This window comes from Plasmodium vivax, chromosome 6, assembly GCF_000002415.2.
Source record: "Plasmodium vivax chromosome 6, whole genome shotgun sequence".
NCBI classification, from domain to species: Eukaryota; Apicomplexa; class Aconoidasida; order Haemosporida; family Plasmodiidae; genus Plasmodium; species Plasmodium vivax.
Window position 1 is genome coordinate 685,208 of NC_009911.1, and position 19,870 is coordinate 705,077.

Sequence of the window (19,870 nt, forward strand, 5' to 3'; positions counted from 1 at the left end):
GTGTGTTGCTTTTCCGTTTGCTCATTTGTGAGAGGGTGGAACGAGTAGCCCGATGCAAGCAGGCAAGGCGGTCAGGCCGCAATATGGACGTAGGGCAAACCTGCCCAGCTGCTCGCCGTGCGCGGGGGGTCCAGAAAAAGAGTCGCAAAATGGGTGGCAAAAGTGTGGCAAAAACGAGTTACACAAAAAAGGGAGATACGAACGAGTTACGGCAAAGAGCTGCACGATGGAGCGGCTCCCCAATGCAGAGCGAACGCGCCGCGCAGGTCCTCACCAAACGGGGAGCGCTGTCTCCCCCCCTCCTTCACAAAATTACCACCATTTTAAGCAGACAAGGTGGGCGGGCCCCGCGGTAACTCCAGGAAAGAAAAAAAAAAAAATCCGAGAGCCGCTTAACAAGCCTCTTAACGAGCCGCTTAACGGGCCGCTCAACGAGCCGCTCAACGAGAGCACTCCAAAGGGGTTGCCACGTATGTCATCAATTGTGTACAGAAAAAAAAAAAAAAAAAAGGCCTCCCACGCAATGTGTAAACAATGCAGGTATAAGTCACCGCGCAGGTGTAACATGGTAAAGCGTCGACTAGGAAACCCTAATTGTGCAAATGCAAACAGAGGGGGCACAGGTGCACAGTGGCACAGTCGCTAAACGGCTAAACGGCTAAACCGCTAACCGCTAAACCGCTAACCGCTAAACCGCTAACCCGCTAAATCGAGATGATCTTGACGCGGTTCTCCAGGCCCCTGCGCAGGGAGCAGGCCGACTTGCCGTCCCCCCCCCGCGTGAACTTACTATACTTGTGCTTCTCCTTAATGAGGAACTCCTCATTTAGAACTTTGGAACATTCAATTTTTTTCCTTAGCTTCTGCTTGTCCAAATTAAAGGAGAAGGTCACGTACTCGTAAAAGTGGATCTCCTTTCTATTTAGGTTGTCCTTAAAGATGTTCATCTGTTTGCTATTGAAGAGGAAGGGGATGATGTATTTTATTTTGTCTCCACTGAGGAGGAAGTCGGCGTTTAGAAAGTGGAAGAGGCCCTTCGAATGGACGTCCTTCGAAAACATGTTGATGAATTTTTTGTTCAGGTATTTCTTCTTTAGGAAAAGGTCCCTCGCGTTCATGCCTCCTCGGCGGGGAGGGTCTCTACGCGGGTGGTTAGAAATTTCTGTGTGCGAATTTCCAGATCTGTCTGTGCTTGATCGCGCGGACGCATCCGTATGCGAATGTGCGGAGGTGTCGCCGCTTCCCTCGCCGCTGCCCTCACCGCTGCCCTCCCCCTCGTGGTTCCTCCTCCTAATCCTGCAGTTGGGCCCGCGCCCCGCCCTATCGTGGTCGCCCCCCAGTTTAGCGGCAATTTGGCTGGTTTTCCCCCCTCTTGGGGCCCTCGAACCGGAAAAAGACGCTCGCGAGTTCAGCACACAAGGGCTAACAACAGGGTAAGATACTTTTCCTCCTCCCCGTCCACGCATCTGCGATAGTACCTCCTCCTGTTGGGAGTTTCCCCTCTTCTTATGCCAACTGCCTCTCCCCACGTGCTTATTGCCAATGTGGGAACACAGCAAGTTGCTGTCCATGCTTAGAACGTACTCCTCATCGATTATTATATCAAAGATATCCTGAGACTTCCTCGTCAAATTGCAAAAGATTTTCTTCCCTTCTTCATTCTGATGGGCAACACATTTGTTCCTCGCATCACCTTCTGTTGCCAAGTCACTTCTTTCAACTCCCTTGCCATACACATCGGGTCGCAGCTCGAAGCTAATGGAGTCCTTATCGAAGCAAAATGAGGGAGCCGTTACTTCTTCGTTGCTGCTGGACGTCTTGTTCAACGATAGGCTTCTCGCGTACTCATAATTTACGTAGTCAGAAGTGGCTTGCTCACTGGTCGGGGCCGCCATCCCATCCGCCACCCCCTCCGCGTGACTCGACTTGCAATCGTTGGTGGACATACTCTTGCAGAAGGAGTTCCTGCTGTAGGAAATCTTTTCGCTGTACAGATTTAAAAAATCGTCAAACTCTTTTTTCTTCGCCCTGCTAAAGTTGTTCTCCAATTCGTAGTTGGAAATGTACCCCTGCCTGCCTGCACTGTTCAGGTGCTTCAGGGGGGTGGGCGGCTCACCCAGGTTGGCCTCGCTTCTGCGGTGGGATTTCCCCGCCGCGCCTTTGGCAGCTTCTTTGGCGGCATCATTGGCAGCTTCCCCTTTTGGTGGTGTCGCTTTCCCGGGAGCCGCCTTCGCTGCTGCCGCTATTCTGCATGCCTGGCCTCCCCCGCTGCCGCACTCGTAATGACCGCCGACCAGATCGGCCGCTTTGCCCCGCTGCCTGTCCTCCACTTCCACCATTTTGGACATGCACAGGTACTTGTAAAACGTCTTGTTGTAGCAAATGCGGATGGTCTTGTTCTCCTCCCCGAGGAGTGGGGCGGCCCCAACAGCAGTAGTGGCTTCAGCAGCAGATTGGCTCTTCCCAACAGCAGTTTCGCTCTTCCCCGCGGCGGAGACGCACTCGCTCAGCAAGTCGTCGGGCCTCTGACCTATGTAGTTATACTTCAAAAAATTGAGCTTCCTGTTTTCGTTCTTTTTTGGCTTCCTCCTTTCGAAGCCCTTCTTCTCATTCAGCACATCTATGGTGCTGTCACTGTCCATGCTCTCACTGACTTGATTTTTCGCAAAGAAGTACAAAAACCGCTCATTGATAGTTGGCATGCTTCTGCTCCTCACCCCCTTCCTCTTAATACCGTTATGAATATTCTGCAAGATGTCGAAAGAGCACGGCTCCGTTTCATCATCACTGAGGGAGAAAATGTTGTTTCGATTGTTCTCCTGAGGGTAGTCGTACTGTAGGTAGTCCTCCTCCACTGAGCTGTTAAGGGTGAATTCCCTCTCGTCAACCCACTCTCCAACGTTTTTATTTTCGTTTCCGGTGTGGTCAGACAGGTCATCCTCGTTGTCTTCGGTCAGCTCGTTGTCCGTCGTTTCGTAGAACGTCTTGGTGGACTCATTATCGTCCTTGTTGTTTAGCTGTGAGGAGGCGGGGGAGGGGAGAATAAAAATTGACGCAAAGCGAGCGTTTATATGTGCTCTGCTAATGGGGGCGGGCACTCTCCACCGTATCGCCCACCGCATCCCCCACTGCCATGTTTATTCTCCTTCCTATTCACTTTCTTTTCTTTCTTTTTTTTTTTTCTTTTTTTTCCGGTTACTATTTCGCGCAGCTCCACGATTGACTTGAGCTGGTTTTCCAGGGCCCTGTTTTTAAACCGGACGCTGTTGTAGTGCTCCTGCGAGGTGGTACGCGGAACGATCGACGTGCAGGTGACACTATTCGCAGTGACAGCTGCGGGGAAAGCACACGAGTGGGTCTACACACAAGCGACTCTACACATATATATATTAACGGCGCGCTCCCCCACGGGACCTCTCCCGTCTTACACTGGAGGCGTAATGCAGCTGGATGCACTTCTTATCATCGCTGTGATTTTTAATCTCCAGGATGCACCCGTTTTCTTGGTAGATCAGGATGTTCACCTGGAAAAAAGTTCAGGTAGGCAGTTAGGAGGACGTGGAAAGAGCTCATCGCATTTTTTGCATACGCCCCAGGTGGTAAGAGAGCATAACTCGGTCCTGTTAATAGGATAGCCTCACACGGCATGCTAGCCACTTGCCCCTCGGTTAGCACCCACCACAAGGGACGTCTCTCTCCTCGTCGAGGCAAACAAAGAAACCTCTTTACACATGCGCACACATCCATGTGCACACTCTTGGTGCGTTTCTTTCCCCTCGGGTCTTACGGTGAACAGCTCGCCCACTGCTTGAAGCTCCAGCTGGCCGCCCCATGTCCCATCCAGACTTATTCTGCGAGGAAGGCAAAGCGTCGCAGGCGAGTGTAGGGGGATGGCCATACGGATAAGCATAGCGATAGGGATAACGATGCGGGTGATGATACGACCTCATTCCGCTTGCACATAGCAAAGACGGCATTTGCATCACGCATACGCCAAACACACAACGCGTCGACTCGCTGGTGCCATTCGTACCCCCCCCTGGGACGTACCTCTCAATGTAAGACTTGTAACTTTCGTCATACTCGATGAAGTGCTGGTACTTCTCCTCGTTCCTCAGCAGATGATCCACCTGGGATGGAAGAAAAAAAATGTGTCCAAGTGGGTGGGAATTATCTCGTCTGTTGATCTCCTCCTGCTAATTATCTCTCCCTCCTTATCGTTCAGCTGCGCTCGCCCCATCCGCCAAATGAACGACCGAAGTGGCTAATCGGTTGCGCAGCTAACCACCCCCCGCAGACCCGCCGCAAACCCCACGCTGACTCACCACCAGCTTCCTTATCTCCTTGTAGTTATCCTCGCTGTTGTACAGCTGGTCCGACACAGCCCTAAACAGGCAGTTGCCATCGGTCCGTATGCTCTTAATGTAGAAATTTTTTTTGAAGTTACTGTCGTGGTAGTCATTTATCTGCAATATGCCAGAGGTGAGGAAAAAAAAAAAAAAAAAAAAATGAATCGTATTCGCAAAACGGTTAGACTTAACCAACTGCACGAATTATCCACAATTTTACAACACGTAGAACAAAATGAAATGTGGCAATTTTTTTTTTTTTTTTCGGGGGGGAATCACCCTTTGCATCGTTCCCTTTTTGGCTAGCTGACCAGTGAATAGTTAATTCCATCATTGACCTCTTTGACCTCTTTGGTCACTTTGATTTCTTCGTCGTTCTGGAGAGGAAAAACAGAGCAACAATGTAGCAATGTGGTTATGCGGCACCTCAGCTGGATAGCTGCATGTCCAGGGGGAGAACTCTCCACGCGTTTCACCCATTTGGACGCAGACGGTGGTCCATCGGTAAATCCCCTTTTTTTTTCCCGTGCTTACCTTTTTCTTCTTCTCCTTGGCCTTCTTCCTCTTTTGAGGGCTGCCCCGATACTGGTCATTCATGTTTTCGCCAAATGGTGAAGTCTGCTCATTCGAGGGAACACCCTCACCAAATGGGTTAAAGCAGAGGTGGCTAAGATGTGCCTCTCACCAATGGCAATTCAGTGGAATATAAAACGTGCACCAAAAAAAAAAAAATAAATAAAAGGAGTGCATGGGGACATGTAAGCTGCGCGGATTAGCATATATCCACTGCGACGTCATAAATGGTTGGCGGGCGGGAAAATCCCCATCGAGATCAATGGGGTACCGCAAAGCTAGTCACCGCGTAGAGTGTGCTCTTCAAAGTGGCGCGTCTTGCACGGTCTATGGCGTATTCTTCCTCCTACCCCCGACTGAGTTGCACCTTCGTGTGTCTATCGCTGGGGTGATGCAAATGCGTGTGTACGGACGAGCATACTTGCACGCATACCTACGCGCGTGAATCCCCTCGCATTGGTAGGCCCACAGAACAACGCTGCGCACGCCTCGCCAGCCGCTTCGCAAAGCAGAAAGATGTGCGCCGAAATGGTTGGCACTGAAATGATTGGCGTTGAAAAGGCTGGCGTTGAAAAGGCTGACGTTGAAATGGCTGGCGCTGAAAAGGCTGGCGTTGAAAAGGCTAGCGTTGAAATGATTGTCGCTGAAAGGGTCGGCGCTGGCAACTCTTCTAGGCTGCCTGACGTAACGGCTAGTAACGCGCGTTTCGCCACTTTGATGGAATTAAAAAAAAAAAAAAATCTCCACTTTTTTATTTAAAGCCAAATGGACGTAAAACGGAAAAGGGAAATCATCGCAAAAGTGTTATGAAGCCATTGCAAACACGCCACAAGCGGCATTGCGAATTTTTTTTTATTTTGTTAACTTCACAAAGGTGACATCGATCGCTTATTGTTCACCCCCCAAAATGGGTCAAAAGAGGAAAAAAAAAAAAAAAAAAAATGAGCGATTGGACGAAGAATGTGCTGCTATTATAGAGCGAACAGTTAGGGAATTCAAATTTGCACACATGCGTATGTGTACATATGGGAACATACGAGGAAGTCCACCTCCGCAGGTACGTACGTGCAGATACGTACACGCCGATACGTACGCGCTGATAATACTACACGTTGATACCTTTACGCGCACACGTCGGCGAGTGAACATGCGGCATGCGCCCCCCCCCCAGCTGCACATCACCGTGCGCAATTGCCAGCGTGACTGTTGCACTTGCCCTCTTAAACAACAGGAGAGTGATCGGTTGGACTGGAACTGCGTTTTGTTTTTCTTTCCCCCGACGGGTTGAGCGAATTACATAACGCGCACAAGCGAATGTATACGCATATATACACACCTTCGTGTACACTTGCGTGCACGCCTCCCCCCAACTCGGCCATTAAAGTAAGACAGAACTGCCGCCATTCGGTGCGTACTGTTCTTTGAACGACCCTCCATGCCGCTTTACTTTGAAGTCGCGACTCGGTCAGCCGCGGCGCAAGCGCGAGCTGCGCCCTCAGCGTGAAGCGGCAAAAACGACAGCGACAATGGCAGCGACAGCGGCAGTGACAAAAATTAACTTAACAATTAACTTAACAATCGCGAAAATGACAAAAAAAAAAAAAAAAAAAAAAACGCATTTCGCATGAAACAGCCAAAATGCGCGTCCTGCTTCACCAAAAAAATAGCGCAGGGCGTGTGTCACGATGGCCGTACGCCAAAAAGGGGGGCACCCCAAAATGCCGCTCTCGAGGGGATGCAAAAAAGGACAACAAAAAATTCGTTAAGGACGCGCGCCACGTGAAACGAATGGTCTACTAATACCGCGCAGAAATGCCTTCACGATAGCGGCGAGACAAATCTGGGACGTTTTCCGGCGAGAGGCCAACGCGAATTGAAAAAATGACAAAGGTGTGCTGTGTGTGCGCCTGGGAGGGGCGGACAAATGGACAGCGAAATCGGCAGCGAGTATGGCAGCGGGTTGGGCAACCTCTCCACCCCCGACGTGCAAGCAACCTGTCCACCCGTGCGCGAACAAATGAGCCTCTCCGCCTCTTTTTTTTTATTTAAAAAAATCGAAACTCCAGAAATTTTTTGGCGAATCATTAACTTTGCTATGATACCTGTGCCGCGAAAAGGACTGAATCAGTTTTTTTTTCTTATTTTCTTTCCGTCTCGCTTCGGCCTCTTCGGCCTCCTCCGCCTCTTCCACCTCCTCTGCATCGTCCGCCTCCTCGACTTCGTAAAACTCCTCCTGCGCTGAGTCCATCTTAACCAAGCTGTCGTTACTCTCTCCCTTCACCTCAAACTTGGCCATAAACTTGTCGATGCACTTTTCGGCGTACTGGCCGGACCCCATATCGCCACTCTCCTCAGCACTCTTCAAATATCTTGCGCTGCTCACCAACGCCACCTCTCCAAATGGCTTAGCCGCGGGAAGCTGCGTGCCATTTGTGTAGTTCTCTTTGACGTATTCGCTAAGGCGGCTTTTGTAACTCTCCGCTGCGAGCTTCTTTCCTCGCTCCTCCTTTTTCGGGAACAGTTCGTTCTGGGCAGGTTTGCTATCTTCGTGCCTGTGACATAATCGGTGCTTCGCACCCTGTTTGTATTTTTTCCCCCCATCGGAGCCATCCCAACAGAGTTCCTCATAAAACGATTTGCAGTCTTCGCATTCGAAGCCCTTGAGATGCTTCCGTCTTTTCCCTCTAATGACTTCAAAAAATAGCTGCTCATTTTTTTCGACGCTTCTGGAATCCCCCTTGTGCGGTTTCACCTCAACTTTGTCCTGCACATTCAGGTTGCCATTTTGCCTCCCCCTAGTCTCCTGCAACTTCTTCCTTTCGTTATCCTCTGCTGCGATGAGGAAGTCAAGTGGGTCATGCTCCGACGCTAACGAGTCCGCTTTCGATTTCTCACTCCTCTTCGAACGATCGTCAAAGTCTCTCTTCACAATTTTGTAGTTCGTGCTTTCCACGTTGGCCCATTCCTTGCCTATGCTTGACGGGGCCTCCCCCCTCGCAGCGCTGCTACTTGGTGCGTGCATGTATCTCCTCGCTTTGTCCATGTGGGCACTGCGAAGTGTGTTTGCTCTCCCCTCATCACTGCCACAATGGGTGTCACTCAGCTCGTCCGTGTGCAGTCTATTAGAAAACAGCCGCTTGACGGTGTACTTACTGATGATGTTCGCGTAGGCGTCTTTCTCACTTTTGTTGCTCTCCCCGTTCGGCGTGCAGAGGTCTTCCCTGGGGCGGTTCGTCTTGCGAGAGGTGCGAGATGTGCGCGATGTACGTGACGCGGGGGAGGCACGAGACGCCCTTGACGCCCGTGACGTCCTCGACTTGTGCGAGGTGCGCGACTTGCGAGACCTCTCCGACGCGTCCGACATGCTCAGCTGCCCCGATGCGTTCGATACCTCCGATGCCTTCGAGCTGTTCCGCTTCTCCACCCTGCCCGACTTCCGACTCCCCGCTCTGCTCTGCAAATCGGAGAGCTCATTTCGAGCGCTCCCCACCGTGCTACCCTTCCTATCCAACACCCCCCCCTCGTCTATTTTTTTCTTCCCACGATCGCCGCGGTTCGCTTTTTCGTTCTCGTTGTGTACCTTTCGTTCCCCTAAAGTGTTGTATCCGTTTGTGATCAGCCCGTTTGTCATCAACCCATTTGTGCTCAACCCATTTGTGCTCAACCCGTTTGTGAGTAACCCCTTCGTGGCGACTCTCCTCTCGGTGACTTCCTCCCCCCCCTGGTGGCCAATCTCCTTCTTTATCTTTTCGAACAAACTCTTCCTCTTCGAATCTGCGACGCTGCTTAGGTAAACACCCAAAGTGTCATCCGTGTGCGTGTTTCCTCCCTCCCGCTCCTTCTGCCTGCTTTCATATTTCCCCCGTTTACAGTGGACCCCCCCTTTGACAAGTTCCAAAGCGGAGTCCCCATGCTTCACTTCGTGAATAAGGACGGATATTTTTTTAATAAACTTGGCCTTAAATTCTGATATCAATTCGTCAAATACTCTCCCCAGAACTATTTCAAGTCCCACACTTTTTTCTCTCTCCTTGAGGGACTCTTCGCAAATTGATTTGAACGTCGCCATGTTGCCCCTATTTGTGTGCAGTTTACACAGGGGGGCAAAAAAGGGAACAAAAAAAGGGCACAAAAAAAAAGAAAAAAGTGCGTCCAATTGGGAAAAAAAAGGAAGAATATAGGAAGGAACAAACTAGCAGCTACGTGACACAGATGAGGCAGACTCGTGGCAAACACGTGGCTACGCCTCTTGCACTAGTTGGAAGACGTGCGCGCAGAAAAAACTCGCCACATGGTTAACCGCGTTGTGTTTTTATACGCCGCATGCCCCTCACAAGTGGAGAGGCTACTCTGGTCGCCAAAAAAAGGGGACGGCATACTCGTGAAAGTCTAGCTTCACTGCGTTTCCACAATTCGTTTCCAAAATTCGTTTCCACTTGCTGGGTGTTCCCACGGGGGTGGTGGCTCGCACGATGCGGCCCTTTTTGCGTTTCTTTGCTACGCGTTGGGTGGCACTCTCCACTGCAGTTGCATTGTGCTAGTGGAGTTGCGCTGCTGTGTGAGGTTGCACTGCTGCGTTGAAATTGCATTTCATTATTGAAGTCACAATGCTGTGTTGAGGCTGCGCTGCGCTAGTGGAGTTCCACTTCTTTACTTATTTACTTCTTTACTTTTTTTTTTTTTTTCCTGGTGCGCCCGAAATTCCAAGTGACAAAAAAAAAAAAAACGCGAGAACACACAAAGGGACAAGGGGCAAAACAATAAACGCGTAAAGACTAAAACGAGAGAAGCCGGGGGCGGGAAATTGAGCCAACACACAATCTGTGCAAATGAGAAAAATTTGCCAATGTGCAATTCGTCGACTGAACAACTTCGCGAAGTGTACTCAAGAGCGGTGGTGCAAAAAAGAAATAAATAAAATAAAAATAAGCAGCGCGATGACAAAAAAAAAAAAAAAAGTTACTGAAAGAAGTGGCCCTCAAGTTGAGGGGGTGAGGGGACAAAGGGGCGCTAACATTAGCATATGATTAGCATCATAACCAACGTTAACGTTCGCACTAAAGCTAACATGGACGTGCAAATTTAAAAAAAAAAACAATTCGAGTAGGTACCTAAGTCAAACACAAAACGGGCACACGTACGTGCGCCGGTACAAATACACATGTACGTATATGCCAATCTGCGCAGCACGCGGCGGGGGATACAGTTCGGCCTACTCACCACTGCGTCACTGCGTCGCTGCATCGCTGGCTGTGGGGGGATGCCCAACACATGGGCGAACCATCTCATGGGGGGTGAGCTGCTGGAGTAAATACAGTTAACCTGCGTGAAGTTGCTCCCGCGTGTTTCCTTCCTATATATTTTTTTTTTTTTTTCCCATTTTTGAGACAAACCTGAGGGTACTTCTTGGCCCCTGATGAAGTGACGCTTCGGGGTGAAGCGGACCCCAGGCAGACTGCAACGTAGCAAATGATGTGCGAACTGCTGTGCCGGCCGCTCCGCCGCTCCACGGCTACACCACTACACCGCACCCTCACAGGTCCGGGTCGTGCCAGGGCGAAGTGGGGGCCAGCTGAAACTTGCTGACCTTGGTGAGCACGCCCATGGTCCACAGGCCCTCCAACACGTTGCCGTCGACGAAGGTCAGCGTGCCCCTGCCCTCCTTCCGATTGAAAGCAAAGTGCCCGGCGTAGACGCTACCATCTTCCTTGCAAGTGAACGTCCCAAACCCATGTCTCTGGTCATCAACCCACTCCCCTTCGTATTTGTTCCCATTGGAGTATAGCAGAACGCCAAATCCGTTGGCCTTATCATTTTTCCATTCCCCTTTGAATTTATCCCCTGAAGCGTAAATCAGTTCTCCTTGCCCAGATTTTTTGGCAAACTTCCATTCCCCTATGTATTTATCTCCCCTACTATAAGTGAGTGTTCCCTTCCCATGCACCTTATCGTCCTTCCAGTACCCCTCGTACATTTCGCCATTCACATACGTCAATATGCCGTAGCCATTTTTCATATCATTAGACCAATCCCCATCATACTTATTACCATTTAAAAACTTGTAAACTCCTTTCCCTTCCATTTTCCCATCAATCCAATCGCCTTCGTATATCCCTCCATCAGCAAAAAAGTACGTCCCTTTTCCTTGCATCTTCCCCTCAAACCAATCCCCTTCATACGTCTCTGCGATTTTATTTTCACTCCCTTTGTACTTAACACAGCCCTTGCCATGCCTCTTATCATTCTTCCACTCACCTACATATATATCCCCATCTTCATATGTGTAGGTACCCCTGCCATGCATTTTCCCGTCTAACCATTCACCTTCGTAGATGTCTCCATTGTTATACTTTAGAATTCCAAAACCGTTTATCTTTCCATTGTCCCATTCCCCTTCGTACACATTTCCGCTGACAAACTTGGCTGTTCCTTTCCCATGGATCTTATCGTCAACCCAGTCCCCTTCGTAGGTTGCACCGTCGGCATAGGTAAACTTTCCCTTGCCTTCCCTCTTCCCGTAAACGAAATCCCCTTCGTACTTTTCATTCCGGGAGTACATCAGAATTCCGTGCCCGTGGAACAGCCCATCCTTGATGTTTCCGTTGTAGCAGTGGGTTTCCTCCGCCAGGGTGCTCGTGGCCATGTTGTTTGGGGGCAGTTTTGTCGGAGCAGTTCTGTATAGGTGGCTGTGGGGGGGCAGCTCTGCATAGGCAGCTGTGTGGACACCGCAATGCGCACACGCCGCTTGTTGATTGCCGCTTATTGCTTATCGCTTGTTGCTTGCAGCTCGCGTGTCCGCCTCTGCCGGCTGTGGAGACAAGTGTAACTTCTCGCTTATGCGGGGGTGCCTTTTTCAGTTCGGCGAAAATGTTGCGCAAAGGTAAAAAAAAAAAAAAAAAAAAAAAAAAAAAAAAATTACGACAGTGACTGCACGTGGCAACTGCGAACAATTTTGCGCATGTGGCCCCTCATGTACCAGCGCATGTCGTGGGTGGGGGGAAATGTTTTATCCATTGAAAATGTGGCAATCGCGTCCAACGTGGTAATCGCTTCCACAGCACCGGTCATGCGGACGGCATGGCGCACACACACATGCGAGCGCGTGTGCAACTGTGGCGCCCACCGACGTTGCAGCCCCGGAGTTTATTCCCCACAAGCGGGAACCCCCTTCGACAGTCGCGCAGTTGCATGAAAGCGCCGCGTGCTACACAGAACAAGTAGAAATTACTTTCCCCCCGAAAGGGGGTCCATCCGTTTAGGCGGTTATTTCTCACACGTCCTACGGCGCGCGGAAAAAAAACATTGCCGGCACTCCCTCACAAAGCTGCATGACCACGTCGCCATTTCAGAATTAAAATTGCCTGAACGGTTCATATAAAAAAAAAAAAAAAAAAAAAAAAAACACATAAATGTATATTCGCTTTAACATACAAATGTGTAACCTCTTGAACTCTTAACCATTTGGACGAAAGAACGATGCCGACGAAACCTCTCTTTCGCCGCTTCTCCGTGCAGCGCAACCAAACCCGCTTTAACCTCCGCGAAGGCAAACATCAGGGCGGTGGCGCCAAATGGGAAGCCAAACCAGCCGATAAATGCTTTCCTCTTTTTATTTGTATTCCCCCAATGCGCGGGGAAATGTTCACCATAGGCATGCGTTGTTCGACTGGTCAGTTGGGTGGGAAGAAATCAAAACAGAGAAAAATATAACACGTATGAGAAAAAACGTTAATTAAAATAAAATTGTGGATCGATTTTTTATCCCGCGTCGTTTCAGCCTCCCACAATTGAGTGTTAAAGCATGCGCGTAAACAACCTCCTTTCTTCCACTGAAGGAGGAAGAACAATCGGACAATGCACAGCAGTTGGGGGGAACTACACATCGGTGTGTGGTCATCTCGACGTTTTTTTTAACCCAGATCGGGTGTACAAAGATCATCTCTATATGTATTGGAGAGTACAAAATGTATTGCGAGTGAGGACAATGTGATGCCCTTTTCGGTGGGTTATCTCCCTACAGTTGATTAAACTGTGGCCAACCGCCAATTACCCGCTTCCGGTTTGCGGCACGCCAAACAGATCAGTGCAACGGTGCGGTATGGGCGCTATCCGTGCGAAGTGAAAAATATCCCTTAGGTGGGCAAACACAGGGCAAAGTGAAATGGAAAGCGGTCAGTACAAAATTGTTGTAGTGCGTTTTTTTTCGCTTCCTCTGTTGCATCACCTCTTGGCCCCCTTTATTTACCGCTTTAAGGGTGCGCGCCAGGGCGGTTCTGCTCGACCAACTTAGTCATGGCCAATCATCGCACAGTTCAAAAATAAAAGAGGCGCTTCCCCCTTTTACTTCCTAACTTTATTGCTGCTCTCAAAAGTGCAGCGCTGTATCTCGCCTGGAATAAGTGGGCGCTTTGGCCATAACAAAGATGCGGGTGAGTACAACGTGAATTCCTTTACTTCTCACCTGTTTGATGTAGCAAGAGAAAAAAAAAAAAAATCCGCTCCTCTTTCGTTCCCCCTGTTTGGTCATATGGACAAATTCGCAGCGAACAGAGTGGCAAGATAAATAAACCATCTATGCAGGCTGGCATCATAATGAGTGAGAAAAAGAATAGGGAGAAGCTTCTCATAAGCGAAAGCATCGCCTGCATCAAGCGGTACTTTGACTTGCACGATGCGACCGTTGCGTCAATAAATGAACTGATAAGGATTATACTTCATAGGAGGTGGGTTCCCCTCTTTTTTGCAATTTCCGTGTGTTTATGCGGTGAAAATGATTTCCCACAGTGGCACAAACTTTCCCTTTTGTTTGCTCCACCGAACCACACACCCGATGATGTATTTTCCCCCCTTTTTGTAGTGCCAACCCGGGGGCTGGCTTCGACGAAACGGGAGAATTGGAAGAACTTCTCAAAAATGAGTTGGCCTATGCGTTTATAAAGGAATACGAGGCGGTCAAATTGGCACTGACAGATTTGAAGGTGTGCCTAGGCGAAATGAAAAGGCTGAAGGGGGGTATTCAGGAGGTTGCAACTTGGGGGGATTCCACTGGGGATGCACCCAACGTGGTACACTCCCTGGGGACCTTTTTTAAGAGCGCCCTGATCCATTTCAGGAGGGACTACAAATTGAAAAAAACGTTGCACGAAGCGCTCATTCATGTGGATGGTGCATGCGAAAATGAAATAAATCGATTACAGTTGATGTGGAAGGAATCGCCCTTCCTGTATACAATTTTGCATAAACACCAAGTTAACAAGTTAATTGTTGAGGGGAGGCAATTTTTGCAGAGAGGGCAGCGGCGGTGATGCGTTAACCCATATGAGGTGTAAATCCACATGAGCATGTCACCACAAGTGGTCTTATTCCATTCGCTCGCTTCCCAAACGTTTGTGATTAACCCCTCAGATGATAAGAACAAACTGGAGCAGTTCCTTTTTTTTTTTTGTTTTTTTTTTAAATTCACAAAATGGGGGAAGTCTGCTTGAGAAGGGTCTCACGTTGAGTGACCACATGTTCGTTTTTCCACGCAGGCGCAAATCACGCCAAGCAGTTTTGCAGTGACAGACCCATTTGTGCTTCTCACAAAAGGATGAAGTAATCATCTTGTGGGCAATAAACGCAATGGTGACGCAACCCCCCCTTTTTTTTTTTTTTTAACAGTGCCACTGTGCAAATGTAAAAAACGAACTGTCGAAGGTGCATACCGGGAGCGCATGTGCATGCAAATTCCTCCACCTGAAGCGATATTTTCCCCACTTTGAGGATAAGCAAATTGGCACTGAGCTGAATGGATGCCACTTAACCCGCTCATCCGGAACGGGGTGAACCTTTGCGTAACTGGGCTGACCCGCAGCCGTTCACCCTTTGATTGATTGAAAAGAATGACCCCAAATGAGTGTATCCTCAGGTCAGTCCCCTTCCCCCCGTGTAAGCGCGTTCTCCTCGCTAAAGGGGTGCCCTCATGTGGCGCAACTGCATATGTCTACAACGCGCATTTCGCATTGCGGCCATTCGGAGGTCCCCTGACGCGCACGTAGATGAGCTTACGCGTGTACATACGCTCTCGAGATGATACATGCACTTACCTGCGCACACCTGCAACGACATGAGCGCCCCGCTGTGGCACATGCAAAATAAAAAAAAAAAAACACCACTGCAACGCCCCGTCGTTGCTCTACAAAATTTGATGTACGTACAAAGGGGAAACACCCCACATGTGCAGTTGGTATGTACACATGTGCTTGAGGATAAGTGCATATATACGCGTATGTACATGTGTGCAATTGACGCCAACTTGAGCTTTTTACTTCCTTTTTGCCTCTTTTTTTTGCCACGTGAACAAATGACGGGGCTGCAAACAGACCCATATGACATACACAATTGTGAGTGAAAAAAAAAAAAAAAATAAGGTTGCTAAAACGGAAGAAAATAAAATCAAACAAAAAAAATAAAAAATTATATAAAAAACAAATTAACTTTATTCATTTCCTTTTTTTAATCCAAAAAAATAAAACTTTTCTTTAGTCCTTTCTCTTCTCCATTCACCTTGTTCTGACTTTCGTTTCACAGCACTGATTTTTTTGTTCGACCGCTCAATTCGCCACTTGCCATTTTCGATTGTTTGCTTGTTTGCTTTTTTGCTTATTCGCCCGTTTTTCCGCTTGCCCGTTCGCCCGCTCCACAACGCGCCGCTGCAAAGGTTGCCCACCACCGACCACAAAAACTTATTCACCACCATCCGAGCGGAAAGGAACGCCGCCCACTGTGCTGCCTACCTCCCCGAATAACAACTCCACTTAGCCAAAATGAACTCCTACTACAGCCTCTTCGTTTTTTTCCTCGTCCAAATTGCGCTAAAGTATAGCAAGGCAGCCGTCACGGTAGACACCATATGCAAAAATGGACAGCTGGTTCAAATGAGTAACCACTTTAAGTGTATGTGTAACGAAGGGCTGGTGCACCTTTCCGAAAATACATGTGAAGAAAAAAATGAATGCAAGAAAGAAACCCTAGGCAAAGCATGCGGGGAATTTGGCCAGTGTATAGAAAACCCAGACCCAGCACAGGTAAACATGTACAAATGTGGTTGCATTGAGGGCTACACTTTGAAGGAAGACACTTGTGTGCTTGATGTATGTCAATACAAAAATTGTGGAGAAAGTGGCGAATGCATTGTTGAGTACCTCTCGGAAATCCAAAGTGCAGGTTGCTCATGTGCTATTGGCAAAGTCCCCAATCCAGAAGATGAGAAAAAATGTACCAAAACGGGAGAAACTGCTTGTCAATTGAAATGTAACACAGATAATGAAGTCTGCAAAAATGTTGAAGGAGTTTACAAGTGCCAGTGTATGGAAGGCTTTACGTTCGACAAAGAGAAAAATGTATGCCTTTCCTATTCTGTATTTAACATCCTAAACTACTCCCTCTTCTTTATCATCCTGCTTGTCCTTTCGTACGTCATATAAGTGCGAAACTTGCGCAGCTAAGCAGCGCAAATTTTTTAAGTTAAAATACTTTTCTTTACTGAACTTACCGACTTGTGATGTGATCAAGTCACTATGTGATGAAATAACGAAGCGATGAAGTGTTTTTTTTTTTTTTTTTTTTTTTTCCCACTATTCACCTCGCTTCGTTAACCGCCCATTTGTACAATACGCAATGTTCCGGCGAGCAAGTGCACACCCTCCATGTGTGCTTACTCCTTTGAACCGCGCGAATTAGCTTCTTTTCCAAAGAGCGAAACTTTGTTTGACCAGAGGAGCCATGGCAAAACGTTGCCGAGGCGGCGCAGCTCCGCGTGTTTACGCAAAAATGTAAATTAAATTTTAAAAATGAAACAAAAAATTAAACAGCCAAAATGAAAAAGAATACCCCCGTGGGAAAGACAAAACTGGACAGAAGGTCTCGGGAGGCGGGAGTACTCAACGGCGCTCTGCTGTAAAGAGCAGCAGGTTGCTTTTTCAGCCCCCGCGTTCAATTGCTTCGCCGCGCATGGCTGCTTTGTTCTGCTAACTTTCGCTATTTTTCGAATTGGGATTTTTTTTTTTTTTTTTTTTTTTTTGGCTAGCTCAGCAAATCGGTCTTCACATACAGCCATTTTTCCACGTAATGCATTTTCCCCCATGGCTGGGTCCTCCTACAAATAGGGACATCCTATTTTTTGCTCCCTTTTCTACGCTCGCAGTGAGCTATATTTGGCAAGCGAATTCCTGCACGATGTTTTCGTGGAAATACAACGCACAAGTGGGTATTCCCATTCGGGGTTCAATCAATCGCAAATTGCTTGCCGATGGGGAAGTCGTGTCATCTCGTAGTTTCGTTCCAACGAGGGGATCCGCACCGACCAGAAAAGAAAATATATACTTGCGTGTTGCACAGACCTGACTACCCAATTTGTGTGGTCCTAACTGGGGCAACAAATATACACCCGTTGTACGTTAAAGCTATGCCCAAGTGGGGAGCAAAGGGTGAGTACACACACGCTCAGATGGTCATTCACACCTTTTTGAAGAATGGCTCGCTATCCGCATAAACGTTACGAATGAGCTGGGTATCGCCAAATGATACAATTTTTGTAATTGCGATGTCGTAAAATTATTGCACATTTTTTACTGCATGTGGCTACCAATGTAGCTACACCGTTGCAGTTGTAGATGACACGTTTTAGACAGAGCGGTTATTACAAGGGGGTAAGATGCGCCGCTTTTTTTCATATGGGAAAACTTTTTTTTTTTCCTGACCGTGACTTAACTGCTTGTCCTTTTGCCGAGCTTTAACGGGAGAAGTGAATAATTTGGGAGCTAGCCAAAATGCCTCCAAGCTATGCAATTTTTTTTTTTTTTTTTTTTTTGCCACTTCTGTTGTAGCTACATGACTTTTCAGAATTTAAAAAAAAAAAAAAAAAAAGGAATTGCATAGCTTGGAAGTAAAAAAAAAAAAAAAGGATAAAACAAAGGCTCCAGTGAGTTAACGATTGGACAAACACGAAAAGTAAAAAAAAAAAAAAAAACAAAATTAAAAAAGCAATATTGTTTTGTTTTATTTCCACTCGATTATTTCCATTTATTTTTATTTGTTCATTTTTGACATACTCACTTCGACTTGCTCACTACGACTTAACCATTTCCTCACTTCCACTCCTCTCTTGTTCCACACTTTATCTTTGTTTCCCCCCATTCGGCCACCAACTGCATTATACAAAAACGACTCCCCCTTTGAGAGAACACCCAACTGAGCTCGCTTCCACCCCCTTTGAGATAACACCCAACTGAGCTCGATTCCCCCTCCCCACTTTTGCGCCTCCCCCTTGTTCAAAATGAATACCTACCACAGCTTGCTGTTCCTTCTGGCCATCGTGCTTACTGTTAAGCACACCTTCGCAAAGGTCACCGCGGAGACCCAATGCAAAAATGGCTATGTAGTCCAAATGAGCAATCATTTTGAATGCAAATGCAACGACGGGTTTGTTCTGGCAAATGAAAACACTTGCGAGGAAAAACGCGATTGCACAAATCCACAAAATGTAAATAAAAACTGTGGAGACTACGCTGTGTGTGCAAACACCAGAATGAATAATGAGGAAAGAGCATTACGATGCGGCTGCATATTAGGGTACACCGTAATGAATGAGGTGTGTACTCCATATAAATGTAACGGCGTTCTGTGTGGAAAGGGAAAGTGCATCTTAGATCCCGCTAATGTGAACAGCACCATGTGCTCTTGTAATATAGGAAGCACATTGGATGAATCTAAAAAATGTGGAAAGCCAGGAAAAACTGAATGCACGTTGAAGTGTAAGGCAAACGAAGAATGTAAAGAGACTCAGAATTATTACAAGTGCGTTGCGAAGGGAAGCGGCGGAGAAGGCAGCGGTGGAGAAGGCAGCGGTGGAGAAGGCAGCGGCGGAGAGGGCAGCGGCGGAGAGGGCAGCGGTGGAGACACAGGAGCAGCTTACAGTCTCATGAACGGATCTGCAGTAATCAGCATACTACTTGTATTCGCCTTCTTCATGATGTCATTAGTGTAGACGATTCTACACACACACACAAACATACACAAGGGGAGAAGCGTCTCACAGAGTCAGTTCAAGTCTTACGCACAAAAAAGGAAAGTACATCCAGCTGGTGAAAGAGCATTTATGTGTGCAGTTATCCTTGGGAGAAGCACCCTCCACCCAGTTGCGTTGCTGTTACCTTAAAACTTAGTGGCACCCATATCGAATTTGACTTTGCTCGCTCAAATGTATAGTGACAAAGGGACAAGAAAAAAATATTTTTTTCGCCGAAGAAGATGGCAACGCTTTGTGAGCTGGGATAAAGCAGTGGTATGCATTTTTGTTTTACCCCTTGCGCTGTTAAGCAGCTAACAGATAGGCTTTTTTTTTTTTTTTTTTTTTTTCGCTGCGTAATCTACCCAAACCGTTTGTGCATAATTTGTCATTCGCCTTTGTCGTAATTGTGATGCAGCCCCCTTTGATTGGGCCAACCGTTTTTTTCTCCTGGCTGGCTCCACATAGCACAGCGCGCATGTGTAGTGTGTATGAGTTGTGCGTCTGCGTTTGTGTATGCGTTTGTGTATGCGCTTGTGTATGCGTCTGTGTGTATATGTCCACGTGCATATGTCCATGAGTGTGCTTTTTTTTTTTTTTTTTTTTTTTTGCACTCCCAAAACAATCACCAACGAGAATGTTTAACCGAATGAGGCGTCTTAAATGAACGAACGCAGGAAAAGGGGAAAAAAAGGAAAAGGTTTTTTGCTGGTCCGTGTGTCTCACTCCAGGGGGCGCGCTGTCCCCTAAGGAGGCGTGCAAGTAAGCGAGCGAACTGATAAGCAGCAAATAGGCAAACAAGTAAAGAAGCAGCGAAGTGGCAAAACGGCAACAAATAGGCAAAAAGGCAAACACGTAAAGAAGCAGCAAAGCGGCAAAACGGCAACAAATAGGCAAAAAG

At 47.8% G+C, this 19,870-nt stretch overlaps 6 protein-coding genes across 6 annotated transcripts, besides 11 other annotated features; 3 read left to right on the plus strand and 3 right to left on the minus strand.

Moving 5' to 3' along the window:
* The first annotated feature begins 83 nt into the window (after positions 1-83).
* Positions 84-107: a microsatellite.
* Positions 108-704: 597 nt separating this feature from the next.
* PVX_111155 (hypothetical protein, conserved) lies at positions 705-4,946 on the minus strand (the record flags this gene model as incomplete). Its single annotated transcript, XM_001608406.1, has 8 exons — positions 705-3,017; positions 3,200-3,277; positions 3,429-3,524; positions 3,788-3,851; positions 4,051-4,130; positions 4,326-4,466; positions 4,661-4,726; positions 4,884-4,946. 8 exons carry the CDS (start codon positions 4,944-4,946, stop codon positions 705-707), a joined length of 2,901 nt encoding a protein of 966 aa, XP_001608456.1.
* Positions 798-823: a microsatellite.
* Positions 2,228-2,262: a microsatellite.
* Positions 4,684-4,707: a microsatellite.
* Positions 4,947-5,943: 997 nt separating the features above from the next.
* Positions 5,944-5,973: a microsatellite.
* A 266-nt stretch (positions 5,974-6,239) lies between these two features.
* Positions 6,240-6,260: a microsatellite.
* Positions 6,261-6,537: 277 nt separating this feature from the next.
* Positions 6,538-6,565: a microsatellite.
* Positions 6,566-6,963: 398 nt separating this feature from the next.
* Positions 6,964-8,991, minus strand: PVX_111160 (hypothetical protein, conserved; the record flags this gene model as incomplete). Its single annotated transcript, XM_001608407.1, has 1 exon — positions 6,964-8,991. One exon carries the CDS (start codon positions 8,989-8,991, stop codon positions 6,964-6,966), a length of 2,028 nt encoding a protein of 675 aa, XP_001608457.1.
* Positions 8,930-8,954: a microsatellite.
* A 229-nt stretch (positions 8,992-9,220) lies between the features above and the next one.
* Positions 9,221-9,240: a microsatellite.
* Positions 9,241-10,308: 1,068 nt separating this feature from the next.
* On the minus strand, positions 10,309-11,719 carry PVX_111165 (hypothetical protein, conserved). The gene has a single exon (XM_001608408.1). It carries the CDS (start codon positions 11,563-11,565, stop codon positions 10,456-10,458), a length of 1,110 nt encoding a protein of 369 aa, XP_001608458.1. The 5' UTR covers positions 11,566-11,719; the 3' UTR covers positions 10,309-10,455.
* A 1,795-nt stretch (positions 11,720-13,514) lies between these two features.
* Positions 13,515-14,227, plus strand: PVX_111170 (hypothetical protein, conserved; the record flags this gene model as incomplete). Its single annotated transcript, XM_001608409.1, has 2 exons — positions 13,515-13,645; positions 13,780-14,227. The coding sequence occupies 2 exons, from the start codon at positions 13,515-13,517 to the stop codon at positions 14,225-14,227; spliced, it is 579 nt and encodes a 192-aa protein (XP_001608459.1).
* Positions 13,650-13,723: a microsatellite.
* Positions 14,228-15,334: 1,107 nt separating the features above from the next.
* Positions 15,335-16,387, plus strand: PVX_111175 (ookinete surface protein Pvs25; the record flags this gene model as incomplete). The annotated part of the gene is made up of 1 exon (XM_001608410.1): positions 15,335-16,387. Exon 1 carries the CDS (start codon positions 15,728-15,730, stop codon positions 16,385-16,387), a length of 660 nt encoding a protein of 219 aa, XP_001608460.1. The 5' UTR covers positions 15,335-15,727.
* A 1,500-nt stretch (positions 16,388-17,887) lies between these two features.
* Positions 17,888-17,916: a microsatellite.
* A 76-nt stretch (positions 17,917-17,992) lies between these two features.
* Positions 17,993-18,948, plus strand: PVX_111180 (sexual stage surface protein Pvs28; the record flags this gene model as incomplete). Its single annotated transcript, XM_001608411.1, has 1 exon — positions 17,993-18,948. The coding sequence occupies exon 1, from the start codon at positions 18,238-18,240 to the stop codon at positions 18,946-18,948; it is 711 nt and encodes a 236-aa protein (XP_001608461.1). The 5' UTR covers positions 17,993-18,237.
* Between the last annotated feature and the right edge of the window lie 922 nt (positions 18,949-19,870).